The 23,693-nt window shown below is 27.6% G+C and overlaps 10 protein-coding genes across 10 annotated transcripts; 5 read left to right on the forward strand and 5 right to left on the reverse strand.

Moving 5' to 3' along the window:
* Positions 1-113: 113 nt before the first annotated feature.
* Positions 114-911, reverse strand: PNEG_00602 (40S ribosomal protein S15a-4; the record flags this gene model as incomplete). The annotated part of the gene is made up of 4 exons (XM_007874308.1): positions 818-911; positions 708-776; positions 576-657; positions 114-373 (listed from the first exon to the last, which is right to left on the reverse strand). Exons 2-4 carry the CDS (start codon positions 756-758, stop codon positions 114-116), a joined length of 393 nt encoding a protein of 130 aa, XP_007872499.1. The 5' UTR covers positions 759-776; positions 818-911.
* A 154-nt stretch (positions 912-1,065) lies between these two features.
* On the forward strand, positions 1,066-2,726 carry PNEG_00603 (phosphatidylserine decarboxylase; the record flags this gene model as incomplete). The annotated part of the gene is made up of 4 exons (XM_007874309.1): positions 1,066-1,522; positions 1,566-2,061; positions 2,111-2,275; positions 2,320-2,726. Exons 1-4 carry the CDS (start codon positions 1,139-1,141, stop codon positions 2,724-2,726), a joined length of 1,452 nt encoding a protein of 483 aa, XP_007872500.1. The 5' UTR covers positions 1,066-1,138.
* A 1,206-nt stretch (positions 2,727-3,932) lies between these two features.
* On the reverse strand, positions 3,933-5,268 carry PNEG_00604 (hypothetical protein; the record flags this gene model as incomplete). Its single annotated transcript, XM_007874310.1, has 2 exons — positions 3,933-4,594; positions 4,638-5,268. The coding sequence occupies 2 exons, from the start codon at positions 5,266-5,268 to the stop codon at positions 3,933-3,935; spliced, it is 1,293 nt and encodes a 430-aa protein (XP_007872501.1).
* Positions 5,269-5,685: 417 nt separating this feature from the next.
* PNEG_00605 (hypothetical protein) lies at positions 5,686-6,985 on the forward strand (the record flags this gene model as incomplete). Its single annotated transcript, XM_007874311.1, has 6 exons — positions 5,686-5,697; positions 5,743-5,988; positions 6,032-6,264; positions 6,309-6,658; positions 6,700-6,759; positions 6,810-6,985. 6 exons carry the CDS (start codon positions 5,686-5,688, stop codon positions 6,983-6,985), a joined length of 1,077 nt encoding a protein of 358 aa, XP_007872502.1.
* A 628-nt stretch (positions 6,986-7,613) lies between these two features.
* Positions 7,614-11,845, forward strand: PNEG_00606 (hypothetical protein; the record flags this gene model as incomplete). The annotated part of the gene is made up of 13 exons (XM_007874312.1): positions 7,614-7,860; positions 7,910-8,301; positions 8,339-8,605; positions 8,647-8,825; positions 8,870-9,050; positions 9,094-9,675; positions 9,719-10,161; positions 10,318-10,638; positions 10,682-10,838; positions 10,884-11,009; positions 11,054-11,641; positions 11,683-11,734; positions 11,784-11,845. The coding sequence occupies 13 exons, from the start codon at positions 7,614-7,616 to the stop codon at positions 11,843-11,845; spliced, it is 3,597 nt and encodes a 1,198-aa protein (XP_007872503.1).
* A 516-nt stretch (positions 11,846-12,361) lies between these two features.
* Positions 12,362-13,228, reverse strand: PNEG_00607 (hypothetical protein; the record flags this gene model as incomplete). The annotated part of the gene is made up of 7 exons (XM_007874313.1): positions 12,362-12,434; positions 12,484-12,585; positions 12,630-12,793; positions 12,836-12,896; positions 12,944-13,009; positions 13,055-13,100; positions 13,144-13,228. 7 exons carry the CDS (start codon positions 13,226-13,228, stop codon positions 12,362-12,364), a joined length of 597 nt encoding a protein of 198 aa, XP_007872504.1.
* Positions 13,229-13,310: 82 nt separating this feature from the next.
* Positions 13,311-16,042, reverse strand: PNEG_00608 (hypothetical protein; the record flags this gene model as incomplete). Its single annotated transcript, XM_007874314.1, has 12 exons — positions 13,311-13,642; positions 13,690-13,857; positions 13,902-13,974; positions 14,015-14,522; positions 14,572-14,702; positions 14,754-14,857; positions 14,902-15,190; positions 15,237-15,297; positions 15,344-15,457; positions 15,508-15,575; positions 15,616-15,782; positions 15,829-16,042. 12 exons carry the CDS (start codon positions 16,040-16,042, stop codon positions 13,347-13,349), a joined length of 2,193 nt encoding a protein of 730 aa, XP_007872505.1. The 3' UTR covers positions 13,311-13,346.
* Positions 16,043-16,840: 798 nt separating this feature from the next.
* Positions 16,841-19,335, forward strand: PNEG_00609 (hypothetical protein). Its single transcript, XM_007874315.1, has 14 exons — positions 16,841-16,865; positions 16,915-17,108; positions 17,151-17,263; positions 17,311-17,356; positions 17,404-17,509; positions 17,553-17,660; positions 17,700-17,844; positions 17,889-18,044; positions 18,085-18,201; positions 18,243-18,471; positions 18,525-18,824; positions 18,872-19,109; positions 19,151-19,228; positions 19,272-19,335. Coding segments are annotated over exons 2-14 (1,689 nt in total). The 5' UTR covers positions 16,841-16,865; positions 16,915-17,106; the 3' UTR covers positions 19,323-19,335.
* A 116-nt stretch (positions 19,336-19,451) lies between these two features.
* On the reverse strand, positions 19,452-20,014 carry PNEG_00610 (hypothetical protein; the record flags this gene model as incomplete). The annotated part of the gene is made up of 5 exons (XM_007874316.2): positions 19,452-19,588; positions 19,642-19,713; positions 19,759-19,844; positions 19,892-19,953; positions 20,006-20,014. The coding sequence occupies 5 exons, from the start codon at positions 20,012-20,014 to the stop codon at positions 19,452-19,454; spliced, it is 366 nt and encodes a 121-aa protein (XP_007872507.1).
* A 466-nt stretch (positions 20,015-20,480) lies between these two features.
* Positions 20,481-23,628, forward strand: PNEG_00611 (hypothetical protein; the record flags this gene model as incomplete). Its single annotated transcript, XM_007874318.1, has 13 exons — positions 20,481-20,579; positions 20,627-20,731; positions 20,778-20,855; positions 20,903-21,103; positions 21,149-21,562; positions 21,608-22,126; positions 22,174-22,292; positions 22,337-22,553; positions 22,598-22,739; positions 22,784-22,974; positions 23,019-23,262; positions 23,306-23,414; positions 23,460-23,628. The coding sequence occupies 13 exons, from the start codon at positions 20,481-20,483 to the stop codon at positions 23,626-23,628; spliced, it is 2,607 nt and encodes an 868-aa protein (XP_007872509.1).
* Positions 23,629-23,693: the final 65 nt, after the last annotated feature.

Genomic DNA, 23,693 nt, shown 5'->3' on the forward strand with positions numbered 1-23,693 from the left:
TGTAGTTAATAAAAGTTACATCGTATACAAGTAAAAAATGATTTTTATATTAAAATAAATATAAAACAATTTTTTTATTTTTAATATTTAAATTTTTAAACAGAGATGATTATTTAGTAAAAATAGCCAATAATTTTTCCAGCTACATGTTTTCTTCGAGCTTCGTCATGATCCATAATACCAGCACTTGTTGTTAAAACTATAAATCCAAATTGTCTAGAAGGTAATAGCCGAGTAATCCAATTCTCAATATCTGAAAGACGAACATTGAATCGGGGTGAAATAACGCCACATTTATTAAGACGCCCATTTAATTGAATAACAATTTTTCCATTACGATGGTCATCAATTTCTTCAAATTCTCCAATATAACCTAAACAATTTTAGTTAGTATTTATTTTCCTATGAAATTAATATTCAAAAAAATATCAATTCCTATACTATTTGTTTATAAAAATAGTATCAAAATTAATATTTATAAATCCATTCTAATTATTCGATCCTATGTTTTTCTCCAAAAAAACATTCATTATATTTCTCTTATTCTTCTCATTCATATAATAGGAATTTCATACCATGTTTTTGCATAACACTCAGAAATTTTAAAATAACTTTACTCGATGGTCGAACAAGAACTTGTCGTTTTCCCCGTTTTTCCTAAACATCATTTACTTTCTCTCAACCATTCATAAAACACTATAACATACTGCATTCATAATTCCATTCAAACAATCATTTAGTACCGATATACGTACCATTTTTAAAATTATTTAATTCTTCTAACTATTAATACATCTTTAATCATTCTTTAACTTACCTAAATAAATAAATATACAAAACTATGATTAAATATTATTTCCCTATGTAGAATTGATTTGTTAATGATTCTTTGTCTTTTTCTTTATAATATTCTGCTTTCTAGCTTTAAAGATAATCTTTCTCGTTTGCTTGTTATTTAAAAATGTGACTGTAAAATATAAACCCTAGCCCTATTATTTTTATGCTCTTTACAGGTTTTAACCCTTCTAGCTTACGTTGATCAATTTGAAAATGTTAAGCTATAAAAACTAGATATTTATTATTAGATATTAATAAAAGGACTGGAAAATGGACTTATGGCACTTTAGGACTGTATTTTATGTTTGTATGTCAGAAAAAAAAGAGTAAAATAATGGGATCGTGTTTGGCTAATAGGTATTATAAACGTTTGGTAACGGTGAGACCTATTGTACGGTGCTGGTCAAAGATAAGTAGTGGGCAGTCTAGAATATTATCGATCTTATATAGTTCAAGACGGTTCGTTTGCTCTAAAGAAGGATCTAATGAGTTATGGGCGAGTCGTCTTGATGAAGGATGGAATTATACAAAGATTCAATGGTATTCGATACCTTTAACAGTTGGTATTGTGTATGTAGCTTTTGCACACTATAGAAATTCAAAGAAGAAGTATAAGACAGAAGATGTATTAGAAAATAGTGGTACAAGGCTTTCTGATGATATTCATGTGTGTGGTTTTTGGCAGGTGGGCAAGGTATAATATATGTGTGAAGGGTCTGATTGAACAGTTTTATATTTTAAAGTCACTTCCTCTTAAGGCGCTTTCAAGGATATGGGGGAAATGTAGTGAAATCACACTTCCTGTTTGGTTAAGAGTTCCAGCATTTAAGCTATATGCATGGGTATTTGGATGTAATCTTTATGAGATGGCAGAACAAGATCTTAGGAAAGTTAAGAATTTTTCGGAGTTTTTTTATAGAGAATTGAAGCCGGGGGTACGTGAGATAGATAATGATGCATTGATTGTTTCTCCAGCAGATGGAAAAGTGCTTCATTTTGGGTTAGTTGAAGGACGGAGGATTGAACAGGTTAAAGGGTTATCATATTCTTTAGATGCATTAATTGGGGATTCTTCAACTTTATCTAATAATGGAATTGTCTTTGATAAGAATTTTATTAAAGCTTCAGAACAAGAGATGCATTTTTCAGAGACGAATGGGATTTCGCATTCACATGCGCTTTATAATGAAAATGAGAAAAAATATGGATTTCATGTAAATATTGGTTAGTATGCTTATTTTTTATAGAAGAGTAGAGACTTAACAGAAGTTAGATACTAATAAAATTGAAAATGATATTATACTTGGATACGACATTATGGATAGATTGAAAGAAGGAAATAGGTTGTATTTTGCTGTTATATATCTTTCTCCCGGCGATTATCATCGTTTTCATTCTCCTACAAATTGGGTTGTAGAAAAACGACGTTACTTTTCAGGTATTAGATAAATAATATTATGTTCTATTTTACAAAAAAAATAGGGGAGCTTTATAGTGTTTCTCCATATTTTGCTAGAAGGATAACTAATCTTTTTATTTTGAATGAGAGAGTTGTGCTTCTTGGACAGTATCGTTATGGATTTATGAGCATGATACCCGTTGGTGCTACAAATGTTGGTAGTATTCGTATAGATTTTGATAAAGATTTCAGAACGAATGTTGTAGAAAAGAGTACCCCTAAAGGAACTTATACAGAAGCAACATATTTTGCATTTTCAGATTTTTTAAAAGGCTATCCTTTACGAATAGGTCAACAGATGGGAGGATTTAATTTTGGCAGTACGATCATTTTGATTTTTGAGGCTCCTCAGGATTTTGAATTTTTAGTTTCTGAAGGAAGCAGGATTCTTATGGGTCAATGCTTAGGAAGAGTTAATAGCAAAGTTTGAGTATATTTTGTAAAAATTTTGGTTTTGTTAGCTTTTGAAATATGTTTTATTCTTTTAGATGTTACAAAATACATATTAATTTAAGTAATAAAGTTAATCTTTAAATATCTTTTTAACATGTCAAAACTATTAATTACATCGTTTTCATTCAGTTTGATTCTGTTAAACGATGTACTCAATAAGTTTAATTATTTTCTTACTCTTATATGTTTTTCATGATTGAAATACATGATTATTTCATACAGTGCATTTTAATTCTTTAATGAATTTTTTTGCGGGATGAAATTATAATAGAGTTAATATTTTTAACATTTTCGAAACTTTATTCTTTTATAAAATTACAAAATTTTTAAAAAAAAATAATACAGATAAAATATAACTTTAAAATATTTGTTTTTTATAATTTTATATTTTTTAAAAGAAGCTTGCAATTAAAGTTGTATTAGAAAATACGAATTTTGAATTTCAATGTGATTATATATATATAATTAATATTCCATGTTAGTTTTGTTTTATCTGTTTAATATTAAACATATATATTAAATGTTAAAATGCTGTATTTAGAAATTAGCATTTTCGTGAAAATGAATGTTGATTATTTATAATTAAACTCTTTATAATTGTAATTTTGAATATAGATTGTTTAGTTTTACTTGTATTATATTTAAAGGGTTGTTATTTATTTTAAAAATATATATTTGATATTAATAAAATGTTGTAATCTAAATATTTTTAAATTATAATTTAATGCCATATTAATTGATTGTTTAAGGTAATATTTTTTAAATAGTAAAGATTTTATAGAATTTGTTATATTTGAAAATTATCTTGTGGAAAAATTGTACTTTTAGGCTCTTTTAAATTAGATTTAAAATTACTTTTTTTAGTATTAATAAATTTCATAAAAGTATAGAATATTAAGTTAAATTAGTTTTAAGTACTAGAGAATTATTATAAATATAGTTTATGATAAGAAATATAGTATATTAGAATAATTATGCTTAACAAAATGTCTTTTATTATATTATACAAATATATTGAATCTGGTAATTTTTAAAGATTAAGTTATGTAAGACCGCCTTGATTATTTTAAAAATATATAAAATACTTTGATATATCACTTCTAAATTAAATATTAATATTTTATAATTGATCTATCTTTTATTTTGAGATTGATAAAGATATATAATATAGTAGATGTTTCGTTCAATCAATAAGTTGTAGTTCATATTTCTTTCCACGAAATCCTGAAATATACGCATTAGCTTGAATCATATCCCTTGGATCCAAAATTGAAACGTCCCATTTAATGCTTTTAAATCTATTTTCTATAGGTTTTAAGAGCACATCATAATCATTTTCATATTTTTTTTTAAGAAAGTTAATGTCCCTTTGAATATCTTCTAGTGAACAACCAGTTATAAAGATTGCACATTGAGTTTCTAATAAATATTTTATTGTTTTGTTCCAACTTGAAGGATATGTGTTTCCTATTGCGGGATTTGGGAGATAAAAAATGTCAAAACAAGGATCAAAGGACCCGAATTCACCTTTCTCATGTAATTCATGATAATATTTTGAGTATGTGCTAAAAATTAAATTTGGACTAAAGTTTTCAACTATTGAATCTGAATTGGAATCATGTTTTGATTTATCTAATATATTGGAAGCTTCTGGGCCGATAAAATAAATATGAAATAAAACATTTGGAAATAAATTAGCACCTCCTTGCATCCATAGAAATCTTGGCAAAGTACTTTCTGCTCTTGCTCCTAAGATAAATATTCTTAACGCTCTATCCATATTTAAAAAGGCACCAGAATCAATATGCATATTTCCTGGATGTGCATGTAAAACAGATCTAATTGCTATAAAATGTAAGTAAATAATTTATTAATATTTTTGAAAAACCAAGTAGAGATTTAAGCCCTTCTATTGTTAATCCGTTTTCTAAATTGTATGGAGAACCTTCATGAATAACAGATAAAATAGTAAGAGGATATGTGAGCAATTTTGAAAGATGTCTAACTGATCTTGATGAATTAATTGTTTCAAATGAGCGTGTATGAAAAAATGAATGCCAATTATAAAAACTTATAGTTGCATCTTTAAATTGAGAAATTGGTAATAAAAATTCATGTAATTCTCTTCCACTGTGTAAATCATGTTCATCTTCATTTGCTTCTCTTAATTTTTTACAAAATTTTTCATGCTGATCATCTATTTTCCATTCAATTTCTGAATGATGCGTAGGATAACCACAGTTTGGACATTCGAAAAAAACAGGTTTACCAGAAAGTGGACATTTTGCATATTGTTTAATCATTTTTGCTTTTTTTTGAATATTTTCAATAGGTGATTCAGAAAGACGATAAAAAAGATTATCTTCAGAAAGTATTCGTTTGTTTTTTATGTTTTGAAAAGGAACCTTTCTTTTTAAAAAAGTGAAAATATAACGCTTAAATTTATAACATTCTATTTTTCTGTTTATTATAGAATGATGTTTAGCATAAAAATATAACATATATGTAATTTTCGACATTTATAATGCAAATATTATTCCGAATTAAACTTTTTAGATTTCAATATATTCTTTTCTTTTAAAAATATTTGCTAGATCTTTTTTATAATAAATATATATATATATAAATCTTGACAACTATTTATTAAATTTTCGTTTTTTTAATTTCACTTAAGATTAACATTTTTATATAAAAATGTTTGAAAGAATATCTATTCTATAGAAAAAAAAATATCTATTTATCAATGATAAGTTTATACTTGAATTTTTGAATTACTAAAGTATTATATAAATTGTTTTCTAATAAAGAATGAAATATTTATTATAATATAAATTTTTATTATAGTAATGATAGAAATAAGTACTAGCTTTTTTTTTTTAAATGAAAAATGTAGTTATATTTTTTATTAAACGGTAAACGAGCATTTTTTGTAAACGATGAGAAATCAAGTAAATGATGAGTGCTGTTTATAGATATTTCTAATAAAGATTTAGAACATGCATAGCATCGATGATGATAAAGGAGAGTCATTTTGTAAGACAAAGGTTCGAATTAAGTCTTCAGTTGTTCCTTACTTGAGCGAATTTACTATTGAAATAAACAGAAATTTAACAGTGGGGGTATTGAAAAATCAGATTAGTAGTCTATTTAAAGGATATATTAATACATTGGATTATCAGCTTATATTTGATGGTTGTGTAGTGGGAAATGATCAGAATATTAGCCGGTTTATTAAAGATGTATATTTTTTTGTGTAATAGATATGGATTTAAATTTTCCTAGGATTCAAATGATGTAACTTTCCATTTGATTACGGTTTCTAAAATACTTTCATCATCATCAGTGTCTCAGGATCTATCTATGGCATTTAATGTTTTTTCTAATGACTTATTTAATCATGGTTTTTCTGGAACAGACAAAACGGAACAGAATGTATTTGATGAAGGAAATGACTCTAGTTCGAATGATAGACGCCATATACGACTGCCTATTTATTATCAGGCAGCAGTTGTTGAGTATTAATATAAAATTTATATGTCATTTTTTGAACTAGATTTAGTAATAAGCCATGTCTTTTTAAGATTTCAAATTATCCTAGCGTATCTGTTTTGAATAGTGGCTCTGTTTTTTCTATTGGAGATGATAATTCATGTCAGATTTTGTTAATGTCACCTGAAAATGCTTCACAATATTTAAATCAAAATCTACAAAACGATTCACAGTTTTCAAGAACTGCTATTAATCCAGATCCACACCCACAGGATCATAATGTAAACAATGATCGTTTGCGTATGGCGTTTGTTCATTTATGGTTATTTATAAGATTGGCTTTTTTTGTTGGTCTTTTTTCTGTAAACAGTTCATGGATACGATTTTGTACATTGGTTTTTATTGCACTTCAGTTTTTTTGTATGTTTATTCTTTTTTTTTTTTAAGACTAATATTTCTAGTTTGGCATACAGGACGTTTGATAAGTATAAGGCTCTTTTTTCAAAGAATAATTAATCGAGGTAGAATAAAATATATTCGTTTCTTCTATGCTCTAATGCTTTAAATTAAGACAGAGATCGAGATCCGTCACGAAATGAGCGGTCTTCTCTCAATTCGGAACATGGATTCTCTCAGCCTACATCTTATGATCAAGAAGACACTGAGCCTGTCGAATTCAATTGGAGGAGAAATTTAGGTCACAAAATTCTTACATTTATTATTAGTCTATTTCCTCTGACAGAATGATTTCTAATTTAATAAAGGATATTTTTCTCTCCTTTTTTGTAATTTCAATATGAATTTGCATTAAATTATTGAACTTTTTTGTTCATCGGATGATAATTGTTTGAACATACAATCATTCAGAGGGTTTTTTCCTTAGATTTATTAAATACATTTGAGATTTTTTCGGAAACGATTGAAAGTGTATATTATCAATGGACGTAGAATATTGATACTATTAATAAGCATCTAAACATGTTTTTATGTAAACCTTTATTCTTTGAATCTAAAGATGTATATAATTATTATTAAATGCTTTAATGTTAATATTGTTTTTTATACTCATTAAAAATGGGTTTATTTTTCTTTAATAAATATTAATTTATTTTATATCTTATAAATAAATTTCTATAATCAAGTTGATCTTAGATTTCAATATCAAAAAATTATCAATGAATCTTTTTCTATACTTAGGTTTATTGCCCTAAATTAATCATTTTCATGTTTTAAACGATTTTTAGAAAATGTATTTTTTGAATCTTTTGATTTAAGGGGAATAGAGATTATTTTGTGTTTAGATTTTTTGGTAAGCAATTTATAATTCTCTTTTTAATTCTTTCTATTTGTATATAACTCTTTTTCTCTATTTAAAATGGCAGCAATTACGCCGAATATGTTCTTATATTCTTTGTCATTACTTCCTCCATCGGCCATTAGTATAACAGTTGTTGGGCAGTTTTCTGGTCAAAAGCAGCAGGAAATAGTTGTTGCTCGTGGGTCTCGTCTGGAACTTCTTAAGCCAGATCCTAATTTGGGAAAAATAAAAACATTGTTATCACATGATGTATATGGGATAATACGTTCATTGATAGGGTTTCGTTTAGCTGGAACCAATAAAGGTATTTTTTTGTTATTGGAAGGGGGTTTATGAATCTTGTCTATAAATAGATCATTTAATAGTTGGATCCGATTCTGGTCGTATTACGATTTTAGAGTACAAACCTGATACTAATGTTTTTTCGAAAGTTCATCAGGAAACTTATGGAAAATCTGGTGTAAGAAGAGTTGTTCCAGGTCAGTATCTTGCAGTTGATCCTAAAGGAAGAGCCACTATGATAGCATCTATTGAAAAAAATAAGCTAGTATATGTATTAAACAGGGATTCTGCTACGAATCTTACTATTAGTTCGCCTTTAGAAGCTCATAAAAGTTGTTCTTTGGTTTTTTGTCTTGTTGGATTAGATGTTGGGTATGAGAATCCTGTATTTGCTGCTTTAGAAGTGGATTATACAGAAGCTGAGCTAGATCCTTCTGGAAAAGCATACCGTGATACACAGAAAGTAAGTTTTATTGTTTTTTTTTTTTTTCTCATTTTAGGTTCTTACGTATTACGAACTTGATCTTGGGTTAAATCATGTTGTTAGAAAGTGGACCGATCCTGTTGATCGAAAAGCTAATCTTCTTATTGCGGTTCCTGGTGGTACCGATGGACCGTCGGGGACTCTTGTTTGTACAGAAAATTCTATATTTTATAAACACAAAGGAAAGAAAGTCCATAGAATACCTATTCCAACACGTATGGGTCCATTGGCTCACCCTAAAGCAAAACAGATTATTGTATCGTACGTTGTTCATAAAATGAGAGTATGTGCTTTTATTTATCTATTTTTTTTAAATACTTTTAGGGTGCTTTTTTTTTTCTCCTTCAGAACGAGGATGGTGATTTATTTAAAGTAACTATTGATTTAAACGATAATGAAGTGAAATCTTTAAGGATAAAATATTTTGATACTGTACCAGTTTCTACAGGTCTCTCTATTTTAAAATCTGGGTTTTTGTTTGTAGGAAGTGAATATGGAAACCAGTATGTTTTAATAGTGATTTTTGCTATTTATTCAGTAATTTCAGTCATTTATATCAATTTGAGAAACTCGGAGATGATAATAATGAGATTGAATTTTCTAGTGTTAATTTCCCTGTTTTAGATTTAAATGAAACATATGAACCTTCATATTTTCGTCCTCGACCTTTGGAAAATTTGCTTCTTGTAGACGATATGAATAGTATGAATCCTTTAATGGATTCTAAGGTTATTAGTATTTTCATAAATAGGAAAATGTTAATGTATGAAGATATTAAATCTTACGGATGAAGATGCACCGCAAATATATGCTCTTTGTGGTCGAGGTGCAAGATCTACTTTTAGAATTTTAAGGCATGGTTTGGAAGTTAATGAGATAGTTGCAAGTGGACTTCCTGGATCACCTACAGCTGTTTGGACTACAAAACTTGTTTCAACTGATCAATATGATGCGTATATTGTGCTTTCATTTGTTAATGGAACTTTGGTTTTATCAATAGGTGAAACTGTTGAAGAAATTTCTGATACAGGTTTTCTCTCTTCTAGTCCAACGTTAGCAGTGCAGCAGCTTGGTGATGATGCACTAATTCAAGTTCATCCTAAGGGAATAAGACATATTCAGGCTGATAAGCGTGTTAATGAATGGAAAACTCCTCCACATCGAAGTATTGTACAAGCAACTACAAATCAGAGACAAGTTGTTATTGCTTTGTCAAATGGAGAAATTGTTTATTTTGAGTTGGATGACGAGGGAAATTTGAATGAGTATCAAGATAAAAAGCAAATGACAGGTTCTATTACGAGTTTGAGCATTGGTCAAGTGCAAGAAGGACGACAACGCCATCCTTTTTTGGTATTGTTTCTTATTTTAGGTTTTAAGTATATTAATGATTTAGGCTGTTGGATGTGATGATAGTACTGTAAGAATTATTTCTCTAGAGCCGGATAATACTCTTGAGAATCTGAGTGTACAGGCATTAACAGCGCCTCCAAATTCGTTATGTATTATGAGTACGAAAGAAAGAAATATTGAAACTTTTTATCTTCATATTGGTTTAAATAATGGAGTATATTTAAGAAGTGTTCTTGAGACTTCTACAGGTCAGCTTAAAGATACTAGAACTCGTTTTCTTGGCTCTCGTCCAGTGAAATTGTTTTGTGTTATGATTCAAAATCAGCTTAGTGTTATTGCTTTATCTTCAAGGCCTTGGTTGGCATATATTATTAATGCTTCCCTTCATCTTGTTCCGTTAATTTATGAGAGTCTTGAGTATTGTTGGGGTTTTTCAAGCGAACAATGTCCCGAAGGTATTGTAGGGATTCAAGGACAAGATTTAAGGTAAGAGAGATATTTTATTAATGATCCAGGACTTTTATTATGATGAATTGAATTGTAATTATTTTTTTATGATTAATTTTTTTCAATTGTTCCTGCTGATATTTTTTGAATTTATATAATTTTGTATTTTTATGATATATTTTAACATATAAATAGGATTTTTACGATTGAAGGGTTGGATAATGTTCTTAAACAAGATTGTATACCATTAACATATACGCCTCGTCGATTTATTAAACATCCAAATGAACATATATTTTACATTATTGAATCGGATCATAATGTTCTTCCTTTGAATGAGCGGCAGAAACGAATAGAGGGTTTACAGAATGGAGATTCTTTTGTGCTCCTTCCTGAAGATTTTGGATTACCTAGAGCTTCGACCGGAAATTGGGCATCATGTATTACAGTTCTAGATCCTCTTGCTAGAAAGGTTCTTTCTAAAATTGAATTTGACGATAATGAGGCTGCATTTAGGTATGTTAAATATTTTATATCTTTTTATCTGAATATTTTTTAGTATTGCTACTGTAGCTTTTAAAAATCAAAATGATGAGATTTTTCTTGTTATAGGTACTGGAAAAAATGTTATTTTGTCGCCTAAATCATTTTCTTCTGCTTATATTAATATTTATCGGTTCGTTGATGAGGGTAAATCTATTGAACTAGTTCATAAAGTAATTTAATGTTTTGATTTTTTATGATTATTAAATTATCTATAGACTGAAGTGGATAATATTCCTTTGGCTTTACTTGGATTTCAAGGTAGGCTTTTGGCTGGATTAGGTAAAATGCTACGAATTTATGAAATGGGGATGAAAAAGTGTCTCCGTAAATGTGAAGTTCGGGTGCATTATATTCTTATTTTATATATTGTTTTAATTGAATATAGGCTGTTCCGAATTGTATTGTTCAGCTTCATACTCAAGGAAGTAGAATTATAATTGCTGATATCCAAGAGTCTATTCATTTTGCTGTTTATAAATATCTTGAGAATCGATTAATAGTTTTTGCTGATGATATAATCCCTCGGTGGACCACAAGTTTTACAATGTTGGATTATGATACTGTAGCTGCTGGTGATAAGTTTGGAAATTTTTGGATTAATAGATGTCCTCCTGAAGTTTCTGAAAGTGCTGATGAAGATCCCTCTGGAGCTCAACTTATTCATGAAAAATCATATCTTTTTGGTGCTGCAAAAAGGTTGAAAATGTTGGCCCATTTTTATATAGGGGATATGTTTACGTCTATGCATAAAGTTCAATTAATTGCGGGTGGACGTGATATTATTGTTTATACGGGGATGATGGGAAGTATAGGTATTTTTTTGCCTTTTGTAGGAAGAGAGGATGTGGACTTTTTTCAACAACTAGAGGCACTTATGAGAACAGAGGATCCTTCATTAATAGGTCGAGATCATTTAATATATAGAGGATATTATGTTCCTGTAAAATCTGTTATTGATGGTGATTTATGTGAGGTAGTTTTTTTTTTTTTTTTTCTTTTATAATAGTTTTATAGAGGTTTTTAATGCTTCCATATGATAAAAAACAAATGATAGCTAATGAGTTAGGTAGTATTAAGATGTTTTGTAGAATACTGATTTGGCTAATATTTTTTAGATCGTGAAGTTTCTGAAATAGCAAAGAAAATCGAAGATATGCGAGTAAGAGTAGCATTTTGATTTGCAATATCTACTTGTATAATTGTTCGAATATATTTATATTTGTTAAGGTTAAAAAAATATTTAAGATTTAAATAAAAATATTTTAGTTTTTATTTTTTAAATACTTTGTATATAATTATGTTATTAGTATTTTTGTTCTTATGAATTGTAAAAGAATTTGGTTATGGTTTTCATAGTAATAAGCTTTTTTATAAGCATTTATGTATTATAAAGATTAGTTTTAGATTTAATTGAACTTGTTTAAAATTGTTCAATAAATAATTTATTTGATTAATAGTTAATTATTAAAAATATTTGATTTTAAAATATGAACTAAATCAAAAAAATCAACACTTGAAAATTCGATATTTTAAAATTTATATTAACTGAAATAACATTTTTCAAAAATATTTATTATTGGATAATGTTTAAAAAATCTTCAGAAACTATTCTACTTGCCAGAGTTTTAAACATAGTAAAAGTTTTGAAAGGATTTTTGTATATATATATATAGGTATAGTAATATTAGAGAAATTATCGTATTTTAAGATGCTTCGAAAAGATTATACTTGTATATGGAAGGATATCAGTTTCGTCTGCTGCATATCTTTAATAAAAAAATTAGAAAAAGCGAATTAGATGAAGGATTTTTTTACATTCGAGGCGCAAAAACCTTTACTAATCTTATATGGGTATCTTTTCCATTTTGATGGTTCGCTTGTACACATAGCTGCAATAAATGTGTTCTCAAAAGTCCACTTAAACCATTAAAATGATTTCATGTATTATTATATAAACTAACTCTTTTCCGCAATCTCCTAATGATATATGTACCCAGCCGCTAGGTTCATTTAAATCAAGTGCTATAACTTCTTGTAGGTCATGGAATCCTGTTCCTGCTCTTACTGATATTTTTGAAGGTGTATATGATTCATCTTGACGATATTGGGTATAAAAACTTAAAAGCTACAGAATATTATTAAATATAATATAACATTAAGATTTAACCTTTATTGAAACTTTTTTAATAAAATGAATGTTTATATAATGTGGCTGAGGGCCATCTGATCTATTGAAATGATATTAAATAAAATTAAGCAGTAATTTTAAATTTACTGCCAAAATGTATCTACATTGTCATTTCGAAGTTGCTCCACACCAAATCCGGGTTTTGAGGATGAACTAGTATTTTATAAATATCAGAAAACTTTTTGAATGAGTTCATACACTGTCCATGTTGCAAGATTTCCTATTTCTCTTTTGTCATTTTTATCTAAAATACTGTTAAAAAAATAAGAGCTCTTGAAAGTTCTTACTTTCTATGTCTGAATCAAGGTCAAGTACTGAATCTATTTCATTATTACCCTCAAAATCTTGCATATCTGGCATTTCTAGATCCATAATTTTGCTGAATATATTTTAAGATCTATATTTTTCGAAATGTTAGAGGAATGTTATAGGATATAAAAAAAATTATGCATTAAATTCTTCTATATATTATTTAAAATTCTAAACTAAGTTAATTATCATCTAGTATGCTTTCTTGGCTATCTTCATCATTATCATCAACATCAATATCAAAAATTTGGTATCTTTGTAGATCGTTTGCTAAAATGCATCCAATTCTCCTTCCAGGGAGACCATTTATAGTTATGCTTTGAGGTACAAAATCACTAGTAAATCTCCTACAGCGTGAAAAATTGATTTTGATAGAATCTTTTTTTAATGTAAAATCAAATAATTCTTTAGATGTATTTAATATATGTACTTTGTAATCGAGTTTGATATAGTTAAAATTCGTAAGAATATATTCTTCTGCATATTATTTAGTTTGTTTTTTTTTGTACTAAAATATATAGTACCATTGTCATTTTTATATAAAAGTAAAATAATACTTTCATCGTCTACAAAAGCTAAGTCTTGTATTATCCAAAATTCTTTTGAGTTAATTGTAAGATCGATAGATACATATTCGCTATTCATTGATATTTTAGTGCCATCGTCATTCAGGTTAAATCTTATAATTTGAACTTTGAATATTATTAGAATTATAAAATAAATAAATATAACCTACAAATATGTGGTGAAAATATGTCATTTCCTTGTTTTTTTGGATATCCTGCTATGTATACGGAATAATAATTATCCTTTAACTATTAATGGTAATAAAGTAATTTAGAAAATTACGTAATCTATTAATCTCATATCAAGTAATGCACTAGATAAATTCTTGCTTAATAATTGATGCATTAGTTGAGTCCACTGGTTACTAAGCTCTGCTGCTGGTTTATTAAAGATTAATGTTCCATATGATATTAAATTTTCTAAAATAACTTTAAAACTAAATCTAGGTCTTTTTTCAAAATTATAGTTATATGAATCGATGTTATTAGGCAAAATAAGTTTTTCATCGCTAGTAATGAATTCTGAAATAGACGATGCTGGAAATACAGTTTCTATAAATTTTGCAACTTCTAATGCATTTGCAGGATGAAGTGTTGTATCCGTAACAAGTTCGGTTGGAGAGATTTCTTCAAAGATAAATTTCATCCATATTGTAAATGATTTAAAAAGTTGTACTTCTTCATTTATTTTTTCGATGAAATTGTATAAATTTTCTATAAATATATGTAAGATATATAAACATTCCTGTATTTTTGTAGAGTCTATGAACATCGGTTTTGCTGTCTTAGGCCTAAAGTAGATTAGTTATAATTATTAATTATGAATACGTGTATAAATGCCATTTTGCAAGACCATTTAGTTTGCTTAGTAATAAAGCAACTCTATCACATGCAGGAAGTATATATTGATGTGTTAATTTGCGAAGATTTTCATAGCTTGTTAAAGAAGTTTTTTCCCATTTTTTAAGGCCCTATTAATGTTTAAATTTAATTATAATTTTAAGAAATGTCAAATTCTATACTCTTTCAGTTAACCTTTTGGTCATCCAATCCCTTAATGGAGCACTTGGAATTCCTGTCATTACTAAAGAAAACAATTCTAATCGAGGAGTTGCTACATTAGCAACTTCAAATAATTAAATAATAGTTTAGGCAAAGTATTTTAATTACCATTATGCTCATGAAGGCAATCATGAAATGCTTTTAAATATTCCTGTTCAATATCGTTCATGTTTTGCCATTCTTCTGTTATAGTTACAATTCCCTCTTTAATATATGTAAGAAGAAAATGAAAATTTGTTGAGCATTTTGCAATCTCAGTAACAGAAGCTCCAAGGGCTCTAAACGCTTTCATGTCCAATAAATGAATAAAAATTTCTTGAGTTTGTTCATTTTTTGATATAGTCGATTGGATACGCAAATCAGATGAAGAAAAATGACATAACAGTTGTCTTTGAGTCTAAAGTAATTAATGTTTTTAACTTATAACTTATAAGGAAAAATACATTGGTAATTTTATCTGTAGAAACTAGAGGTAAAAGAGCAAGATGAAACAATCCACAAATACTAGATGTTATAAATTTATATTATAAAAATTAATATTATATTTAACCTTATATGAAGATTTCCTCGCACGTCTCCTGAAATAAGAAGATCCATTTCATTAATTTGTTTATCCTCATTATTAGCTGAAACAAAATTGGTTAAAGATGAATTTGAAAAATTTCTATAATTAGGGAATTAGATAAAATAAAATGAATATATATAGGAACGCACCTAGATTTCGCACTTGGTATAGATGCCAAACGTGGTAAGAACCTTATAGGATCGAATTCTTGTAAAGACTAGTATTTGTTAGTGTAATACGTTATAAAGAATATATACAAATTGTTCTTCAGAAAATGATAGCTTTCGTTTTTCTGTAACCCAACTAACTAAACTAACTCTGTCAAATTCAGGAGCTTGTGGTTCAATTGTATGTAAAAGTAAGCCATCATTAACATTGTAAAGCCTCATGGCTCCATTACTTAAACCTACTACCAAAACTTTTCCTAATTAATAGTTATTTATTGTCAAATTCAATATCTTTTAGATGACCATCAGGTCTCCAAGTAATACTAGTTGCCTCATGATTTTTGTTTAAAGTTTTCCAAACACGGCTTCCACTTAATCTATATACCCAAATTTCATTAGATGTTGTTACAAATGCCAGTAAGTCCATTGACGGGCACCATGATTTTAATTTTATTGTTTCAGGTAGTACTTTTTCTCCTAGTATCTTAAATGCTTGTTTTTTATCACAAATTTTCATTTTATTAATTTCTGAGATTTTGATGATTGGTTTTTGTAGTTAGAAAAGTTAATAATAGATTGAATAATTTTTATGAAAACGTATGATTTTGTCTTCGTAAATTCAATATTTTTTTTAGTCTTTGGTGGAAATGGTTTTAATTTTAAAAAAAAAATTATATTTAATAATTATTTAGAATATTTTAAATGATTTATCTTAAAAAATGAATACATATAAGATATGCCTTATAAGATATATATAACATCTGTTTATGCAATCTTAACTCGCATTATATGAAAGTAATTTTTCAGTTTGTAAAATAAGCTTTAAATTTATTAAATATTGATATTTAAATGCTTAATTTTTGATTTATATTAATTTTAATAAAATTTAATGATATTAATAATTATTTTTTAAATATAATTTATAAAATGTAGATATTTGAGATTAAAATAGATATTTAAAAGTTTTAAATTATGTTTGGGTATTTAACTTTGAATATTTTTGTAATTTATATAGAATTAAATTCTTAGAAATCTGTATATTTTAGAAAAAAAGAAAAAATTTAGAAAGAAATCTATTTGTATTTAAATAATGATATGTTGTTATTAATTTATTTTTTTTTTAATAAAAGTTATGAAATTGTGCTATATATAATGAATATAAAAATATTATCGTTCTTTTGAAATTTATCATTTTTCGATTTAAAGTATATAATTATAAAGATTATGAAATTAAGTTTAAGGATATACTATTTTAATTATTGAATTTCTATAAGTTTTCCTGTTTAGATTATTTTAAATGAGTGGGGATCAGGGGGAGTCTTTAAGGTTAAAGTCAAAAGGTTTCATTAATTATTTGATTATAAATTTATAATTACTGATTTTGAAAAGATATAAGTCGTTCTGTAAGTCAAACGTTATGTAGAAATATCTTAATTCATGGATATTGTAAATTTGCTGATAAAGGATGCATTTTTAATCATGAAACTGTAAAATTTATATGGATTTTTTAAATTAAGGAAAAAATATTGATATAATTAGTATCGAACTTATGAAAAGAATAATATTTCTTCCTCCTCTGAAATGTTTTTTTTTTTTTTTTAGTTATTAATTAACATTACTTTTAGGCTTAAAAAAAATATTTCTGATTTAACATTATCTACTTCTAACACTGCATTTCCGAAGACATATTCTCGGTTAATAGCACAGGCTCCTGATTTCGTTCCTCGTTCTCAATTATGTATGTTATTTTTGTTTAAGTTTTGCTGGTGATTTTAATATATCTAGCTTTATCTAATCAAACTCTTAATTCTCAATCATCTGCTTTAATCAAGTTAAAATATATAAAGTCTATATTATTATATCTCTAACGAGCGAAAGGAATCAGAATTCTTTGTCTGAATTAGCTTCCCACGATGTAGTGGATACAAATTTTAAACAATCTTTTTCTATTGATCAAGAATTTTCAAAACTCGATATTAATTTTGTTCTAATATTCTTTATTTTTACTTTAAGCTTATGTGTTATAGACACCTGATAATTTTCTTTCTTATCCCTTTTATGATACAAATTCTTTATCTTCAAGTAATTTTTATGATTATGAGATTTACTATAATCGAACACCTTTATATCAACCGGTATTTATTTTTTTATATTTTCTTTTTAATATTTTTTAGTTACAATATCATTTATATGCATCTCCAGCGCCGTATAGGACAAATTTAGAACCATATCAAAGAACAATTCATGATTTTTTTATGTCTGATACTCTTCGTGAAGATCTTCAAAAAAAATCAGAGGCTATTTATCAGACTTTAGGAGGCATTGATTTTTTAATTTTTTTTTAAATTTAATGAGTGAAATAGATTCTAATTTGCCGGACCAGATACTTGGATATCATTCACTTGTTCCTCTTGATACACTTCATAATAAGAGTACAAGAATTTTTGGTTATTCTTCTTGGGTGTATAAAGTTTTTTCAAGTAATGATGGATATTCATACGTTTTTCGACGATTGGAAGGTTTATGGCTTTGTTTGTGTGATTCTTCTTATTTTTATAGGATTTCGTTTATTAAATGAATTTTCTATTAGTTTGATAAAAATATGGAAAAAAATTAGAAATGCAAATGTAGTATCTGTTCATGAAGCATTCACCACAAAAGCATTTGGTGATAGTTGTAAGTGATTTATTTTATTGAAAATTATTTTTAATATTAAGCTATTGTTTTTGTGTATGATTATCATCCACTTTCTATTACATTGTATGAAAAACATTTCGGACAATATTTTCAGAAGGGTTCTGAGTGTCATCATCGAGGTGTAATTTCTGAATATGTTTTATGGAATTATCTTATTCAAATTATTTCCGCAATAAAATCTATTCATGCTGAAGGTCTTGCTGTTCGAGTTCTTGATCTTACTAAAATTTTGTTAACTGGAAAGATGCGGTATTATATATATACGTATATTATTTTGCTTATTTTGTTTAATTGTGAACAAGGTTAAGGATAAATTGCTGTGGAATAATGGATGTCATTGTTTCTGGTTTTCGAAAGAATAACGAGCAATTACAGAACCATGATTTTATATTACTAGGACAATTAATGCTTACTTTGGCATGCAATTCTTTAACTTCTGTTCAAAATATGAAGGAGTCATTTGATTATATTATTCAACATTATTCTAAAGATTTTCAAGATATTATTTATTATCTTCTTAAAAATACTGAATCTAAGTCAGCTGAAAGATTAGTTGCCCTTATTTCCACTCATATCATTGATGCATTTAATAGTTCACTATGGTAATATTATTGCATGTTATATTTATTTATATTTATTATTTTAATAGTTATAATGATACCCTTGAGTCTGAGTTGTGTCGTGAGTTAGAAAATGGGAGATTAGTTCGTTTATTATGTAAATTCGGTTTTATTAATGAAAGACCGGAATTCGATCATGATAAATTATGGTCAGAAACAGGTGATAGATATCTTATTAAATTATTGAGAGATTATATTTTTCATCAGGTTGATGAAAATGGTAATCCTGTAGTCGATATGGCACATGTTATTAGTTGTTTAAATAAGGTTTATACTTGATATTGTTGTATTTCTTTAATATTTGATAGCTTGATGCCGGTGTTGACGAAAAGATTATGCTTGTATCAAGGGATGAGCAGAATTGTTTAATAGTAAGTTATAAAGAGGTAATATATAAAATTATATGAAATAATATATTAAAATATTTAGTTGAAAAACTGTATTCAGTCAGCATTCCTTGATTTAACAAAGAATAGTTAGTAAATAATTTTTGATATGATTATATTTAATTTGATATTGTAATTAAATGTTATTATAAATAGATGTTTATGATTAAAATATAAATGTTTTATTATTGGGCATTACTAAATCATGCTTTTTTATCTTTATTCATATTACAACTTGTTCTAAAAACGGATTTTTAATTTCTTCGCTTCCATCTACTGGTGAAAAAAGTACTAAAGTAGTACCACGAATAACAACAAGTCCGAGTTGTCGTTTTTGATCTGTAATATTTCCATCTTCATCTAAAACAAATTGTTATCCAATATATCTTTGTTTCTAATTTAAACTAAACTACCTCTTAAATTTTCAATTACTTCATCTAATACTAAATTCATTAATGGATCATAACCTTTTAAAATTCCCACGACTATATATATTTAATAAGGTATAATTTCTCGGAAAATAATCCTACTTTCTCTTCCTCCCATAAACTTTACTCTTACTTTTTGATCTTGATACTTCCCTAAATCTAGAATTGCTTCTTTTTTTGGTTTGTCACTTTTATATTATTAAAAATATTATATCTAATAAAATAGGATTACAACGCTGTAGACATATAGCTTCGACCACGAATACCGTAGTCGTTATTCTTTGTAAAATCGTAATTCTAGTTATAATTATTAGTTCTTATTTTAAAAGCATCATATGGTAAAAATTACTCGATCCATAAATTTGTGGTAATTTTAAGAATATTTTTTATATTAGACAATAATATTCCTAAATGTTGCAAGAAAATTTATATCACGATATTGTTTGAATTTTTTCCGAGTTTAATGATAACTTTATTTCTTAATTACTTTTTGAGATTTTAACAGTTGAAGCTTTTTAAAAGTATCGGTTAACCGTGTCCTGATTAAAAAAAGATTACTACAATAAAAATTAAAATAATATCGTTATTAAAGTGGTGTTTTTTAGAGATTAGAGTAGTTTGTGGTATATTGTTATAAGGTAAGGATAGTTTTTTCTTTCAACTATGTTTGGTTAATTGAAATTGAAAAGATTATAAGATTTTGAATTATAGAGTTATATTTGAAAAATTGGTTTATAGTGCTTTTACTATAAAAACCAGGTTAGATTTTAAGAAGTATTTACTTTTATTTTTTCTTTTTTGAGTTTATAATTTTATAGAAAAAAATGAATATTAGTGAACTCCTTGCAAATACTCTTTCTTCCGATGCACGACTTCGAGCTGATGCAACACAACAGTTGGAAGTCATATGTCGTAATCATTGGGTATTATATGTTTCTAGGTATTTTTTATTACGTTGATTTTTTTTTAGTCTGTTTATATGCATATGCTTTCTCAAGAACTTGTTAACGAGCAATCTCCATCGCATATAAGAAGTGCATCAGGATTAGCTCTTAAAAATTCTTTGACTTCGAAAGTTCGAAATTTCGGTGTTGATATATATGTTTTTAATGTATATATAGGAAAGATATAGACAAGAAGAATATAATCAAAAGTGGCTTTCTTTAGAACAATCTTTAAAACAGCAAATTAAACAAAATGTAGGGAATCTCATTATTTGCGTCATTATAATATTTAGTTTTTGTAGACTATTTTAACATTGGCATCTCAAGATGGAAAAGCAGGACAAGCTGCCGCACAATTTATTGCGGCTATCGCTGCAATAGAACTTCCAATTAATCAATGGCCGGAATTGATGGCTACTCTTGTTCAAAACGTATCAGAGGGACAAAACTCGAATTTGAAACAGGCATCTCTTCAGGCAATTGGATATATTTGTGAAACAGTGGTAACTTTTTTATGTATGTTTTGATAGTTATAATGTCTTATCTAGGATCCTAATAATTTGGCTGCTCAATCAAATGCTATTTTAACAGCAGTAGTTCAGGGTGCTCGAAAAGAAGAGCCTAATTCTTCTGTTCGTCTTGCTGCAGTTAGTGCTTTATTTGATTCTTTAGAATTTGTAAAAGAAAACTTTGAGAGAGAAGGGGAACGTAATTATATTATGCAGGTAGTATGTGAAGCTACACAAAGTGAGGATGTGAGAGTTCAAATAACTGCTTTTGGTTGTCTTGTTCGTATAATGCAGCTTTATTATGATAAAATGAAGTTTTATATGGAGAAAGCTCTTTTTGGTCTTACAGTTCTTGGTATGAAGCATGATGATGAAAAGGTTGCATTGCAAGCAGTGGAATTTTGGAGTACTGTATGTGAAGAAGAAATAGATGTTAATTTAGAAATTCAAGAGGTATTTTTTACTATTTTTGTTTACTAAACTTAATATGATATTTAGGCTCTTGAAAATGGTATCTCATCAGAAAGAGAAAATTTTCAATTTGCTAAGATTGCTCTTCCGGAGGTCTTGCCGGTTTTGTTGCAATTGATGTGTAAGCAAGATGAAGATGTAGATGAAGATGAGTGGAATATATCTATGGCGGCTGGGACATGTGTTCAATTGTTCTCTCAATGTGTGGAGGGCATAATTGTTGGCCCTGTATTGACATTTGTTGAAGCCAATATTAGAAGTGATGACTGGAAACGTAGAGAAGCTGGTGTTATGGCACTTGGATCTATTTTGGAGGGACCTGATCCAAAGTTATTGGAAACGTTGATGCAAGAGGCTTTACCTGTTTTAATTAGTATGATGTCGGATCCTGTGGTTCAGGTTCAAGATACTACTGCTTGGACTTTAGGACGTATATCTGATTTAGTTATAAATGCTATTTCCCCTGAAATTCACCTTCCTAGTTTGATTCATGCTCTTTTAAATGGTCTGAATGCAAATCCTCGAATAGTTTCTAATTGTTGTTGGGTTCGTGTTTTTTTTTGTTTTTTTTTATATTTTAATTGCAGTATTAGGCTCTAATGAATCTTTCTGAGCAGCTTGATGGCTGTTCTTATGGGTCTAAACAACAGACGTCAATTATGTCTCCATATTTTGAGAATATTGTGTCATCACTGCTTGGTGTAACTGAACGGTATATAATTAGTATAATTTTATATAATTATTCTGATTTTTTAGGACTATAAATGAAAATAATTCTCGAACATCTGCATATGAAGCTTTATCTACTATCGTTACACATAGTTCTTTAGATATGATACCAATAGTATCAAGGTTATTGATTGTAATACTCGAGCGATTAGAACGTACAATAGCTTTTCGTGATCAAATTATTGGGGTCGATGAGCGCACTAATCATGAAAAACATCAATCTAATCTTTGTAACACGTTAACCGTAAGAAATATATTCTTGAAAATATAAAATTTATACAATTTTAGAGTATAATTAGGCGTTTAGGTGCAGATGCACGTCCTTCTTCTGACAGAATAATGACCATTTTGTTTCAGCTTATTCAGAGTGCATCACGACAGTCCATAATTCATGAAGATGTTTTTTTAGCAATTAGTGCTTTAACTTTAGGTAATGTTTTTATTTTCAAGTAAATTTTATAATATATGATTTAGTTTTGGATGGATATTTTTGCGTCTATTTGGATTCTTTTGTTCCATTTTTGTATTCTGCACTTTCTAATATTGAAGAATATCAGCTTTGTTCTATTGCTGTTGGTTTAATAGGTGATATTTCTCGTGCATTAGGTGATAAAGTGATTCCATATTGCGATAATTTCATGACTCATCTTCTTCAAAATCTTCAGGTAAGTTAGAGTTTGATATAGCATCTTATTTAGCTTTTATATAGAGCTCAGTTTTACATCCTAATGTTAAACCTGTAATTTTATCATGTTTTGGGGATATTGCTCTTGCTATTGGAAGCAATTTTATGAAATATTTAGAAGTAGTTATGCAGCTTTTACAACAAGCATCTATCATATATTCTACTCCTGATCAGGGCTATGAAATGATTGATTATGTAAATCAGTTGCGAGAAGGCATTGTGGAAGCGTATGTTGGCATTGTTCAAGCATTAAAAGAAGAAAAAAAATGTTTTTTATATTAATGTGAATTATAAATGCTAATAATGTATAGCCAATCCACTTCTTCCTCATATTCCGCATATATTTCGTTTTTTAGCAATGATGCATAATATTCATGATAAATCGGAAAGTCTTACCCGTGCCATGATTGGTTTGTTAGGGTTCGTTAAATAATTAAATGGTTATAGATATTCTAAATATAATAGTGATCTTGCCGATATTATTCCTAGCAATCAAATTTCATCGATGTTTCAAGAAGAATGGGTTAATGAATGCCTAAAGCAAGGAAGAACTAAGCCTGGATATTCTTCTGCTACTAAAGAAATTGCACGATGGAGTACTGAACAAATTAAGGCAGTGATAAATGGAAAATGAAATTATTGTTATTCCATTAGAAGATATGAGCATAATAATTATTAGAATACATGTTTAATGCTTTG

The sequence above is a fragment of the Pneumocystis murina genome, assembly GCF_000349005.2.
Source record: "Pneumocystis murina B123 chromosome Unknown supercont1.2, whole genome shotgun sequence".
Classification (NCBI taxonomy): domain Eukaryota; kingdom Fungi; phylum Ascomycota; class Pneumocystomycetes; order Pneumocystales; family Pneumocystaceae; genus Pneumocystis; species Pneumocystis murina.

What these genes read in the sequence shown, in the direction of transcription:
- PNEG_00609 (XM_007874315.1), top strand. An exon ending in CGTTTTTCGACGATTGGAAG is followed by an intron (nt 18,045 to 18,084) that starts GTTTATGGCTTT and finishes TTATTTTTATAG; the next exon opens with GATTTCGTTTATTAAATGAA. An exon ending in TAATAGTAAGTTATAAAGAG is followed by an intron (nt 19,229 to 19,271) that starts GTAATATATAAA and finishes TAAAATATTTAG; the next exon opens with TTGAAAAACTGTATTCAGTC.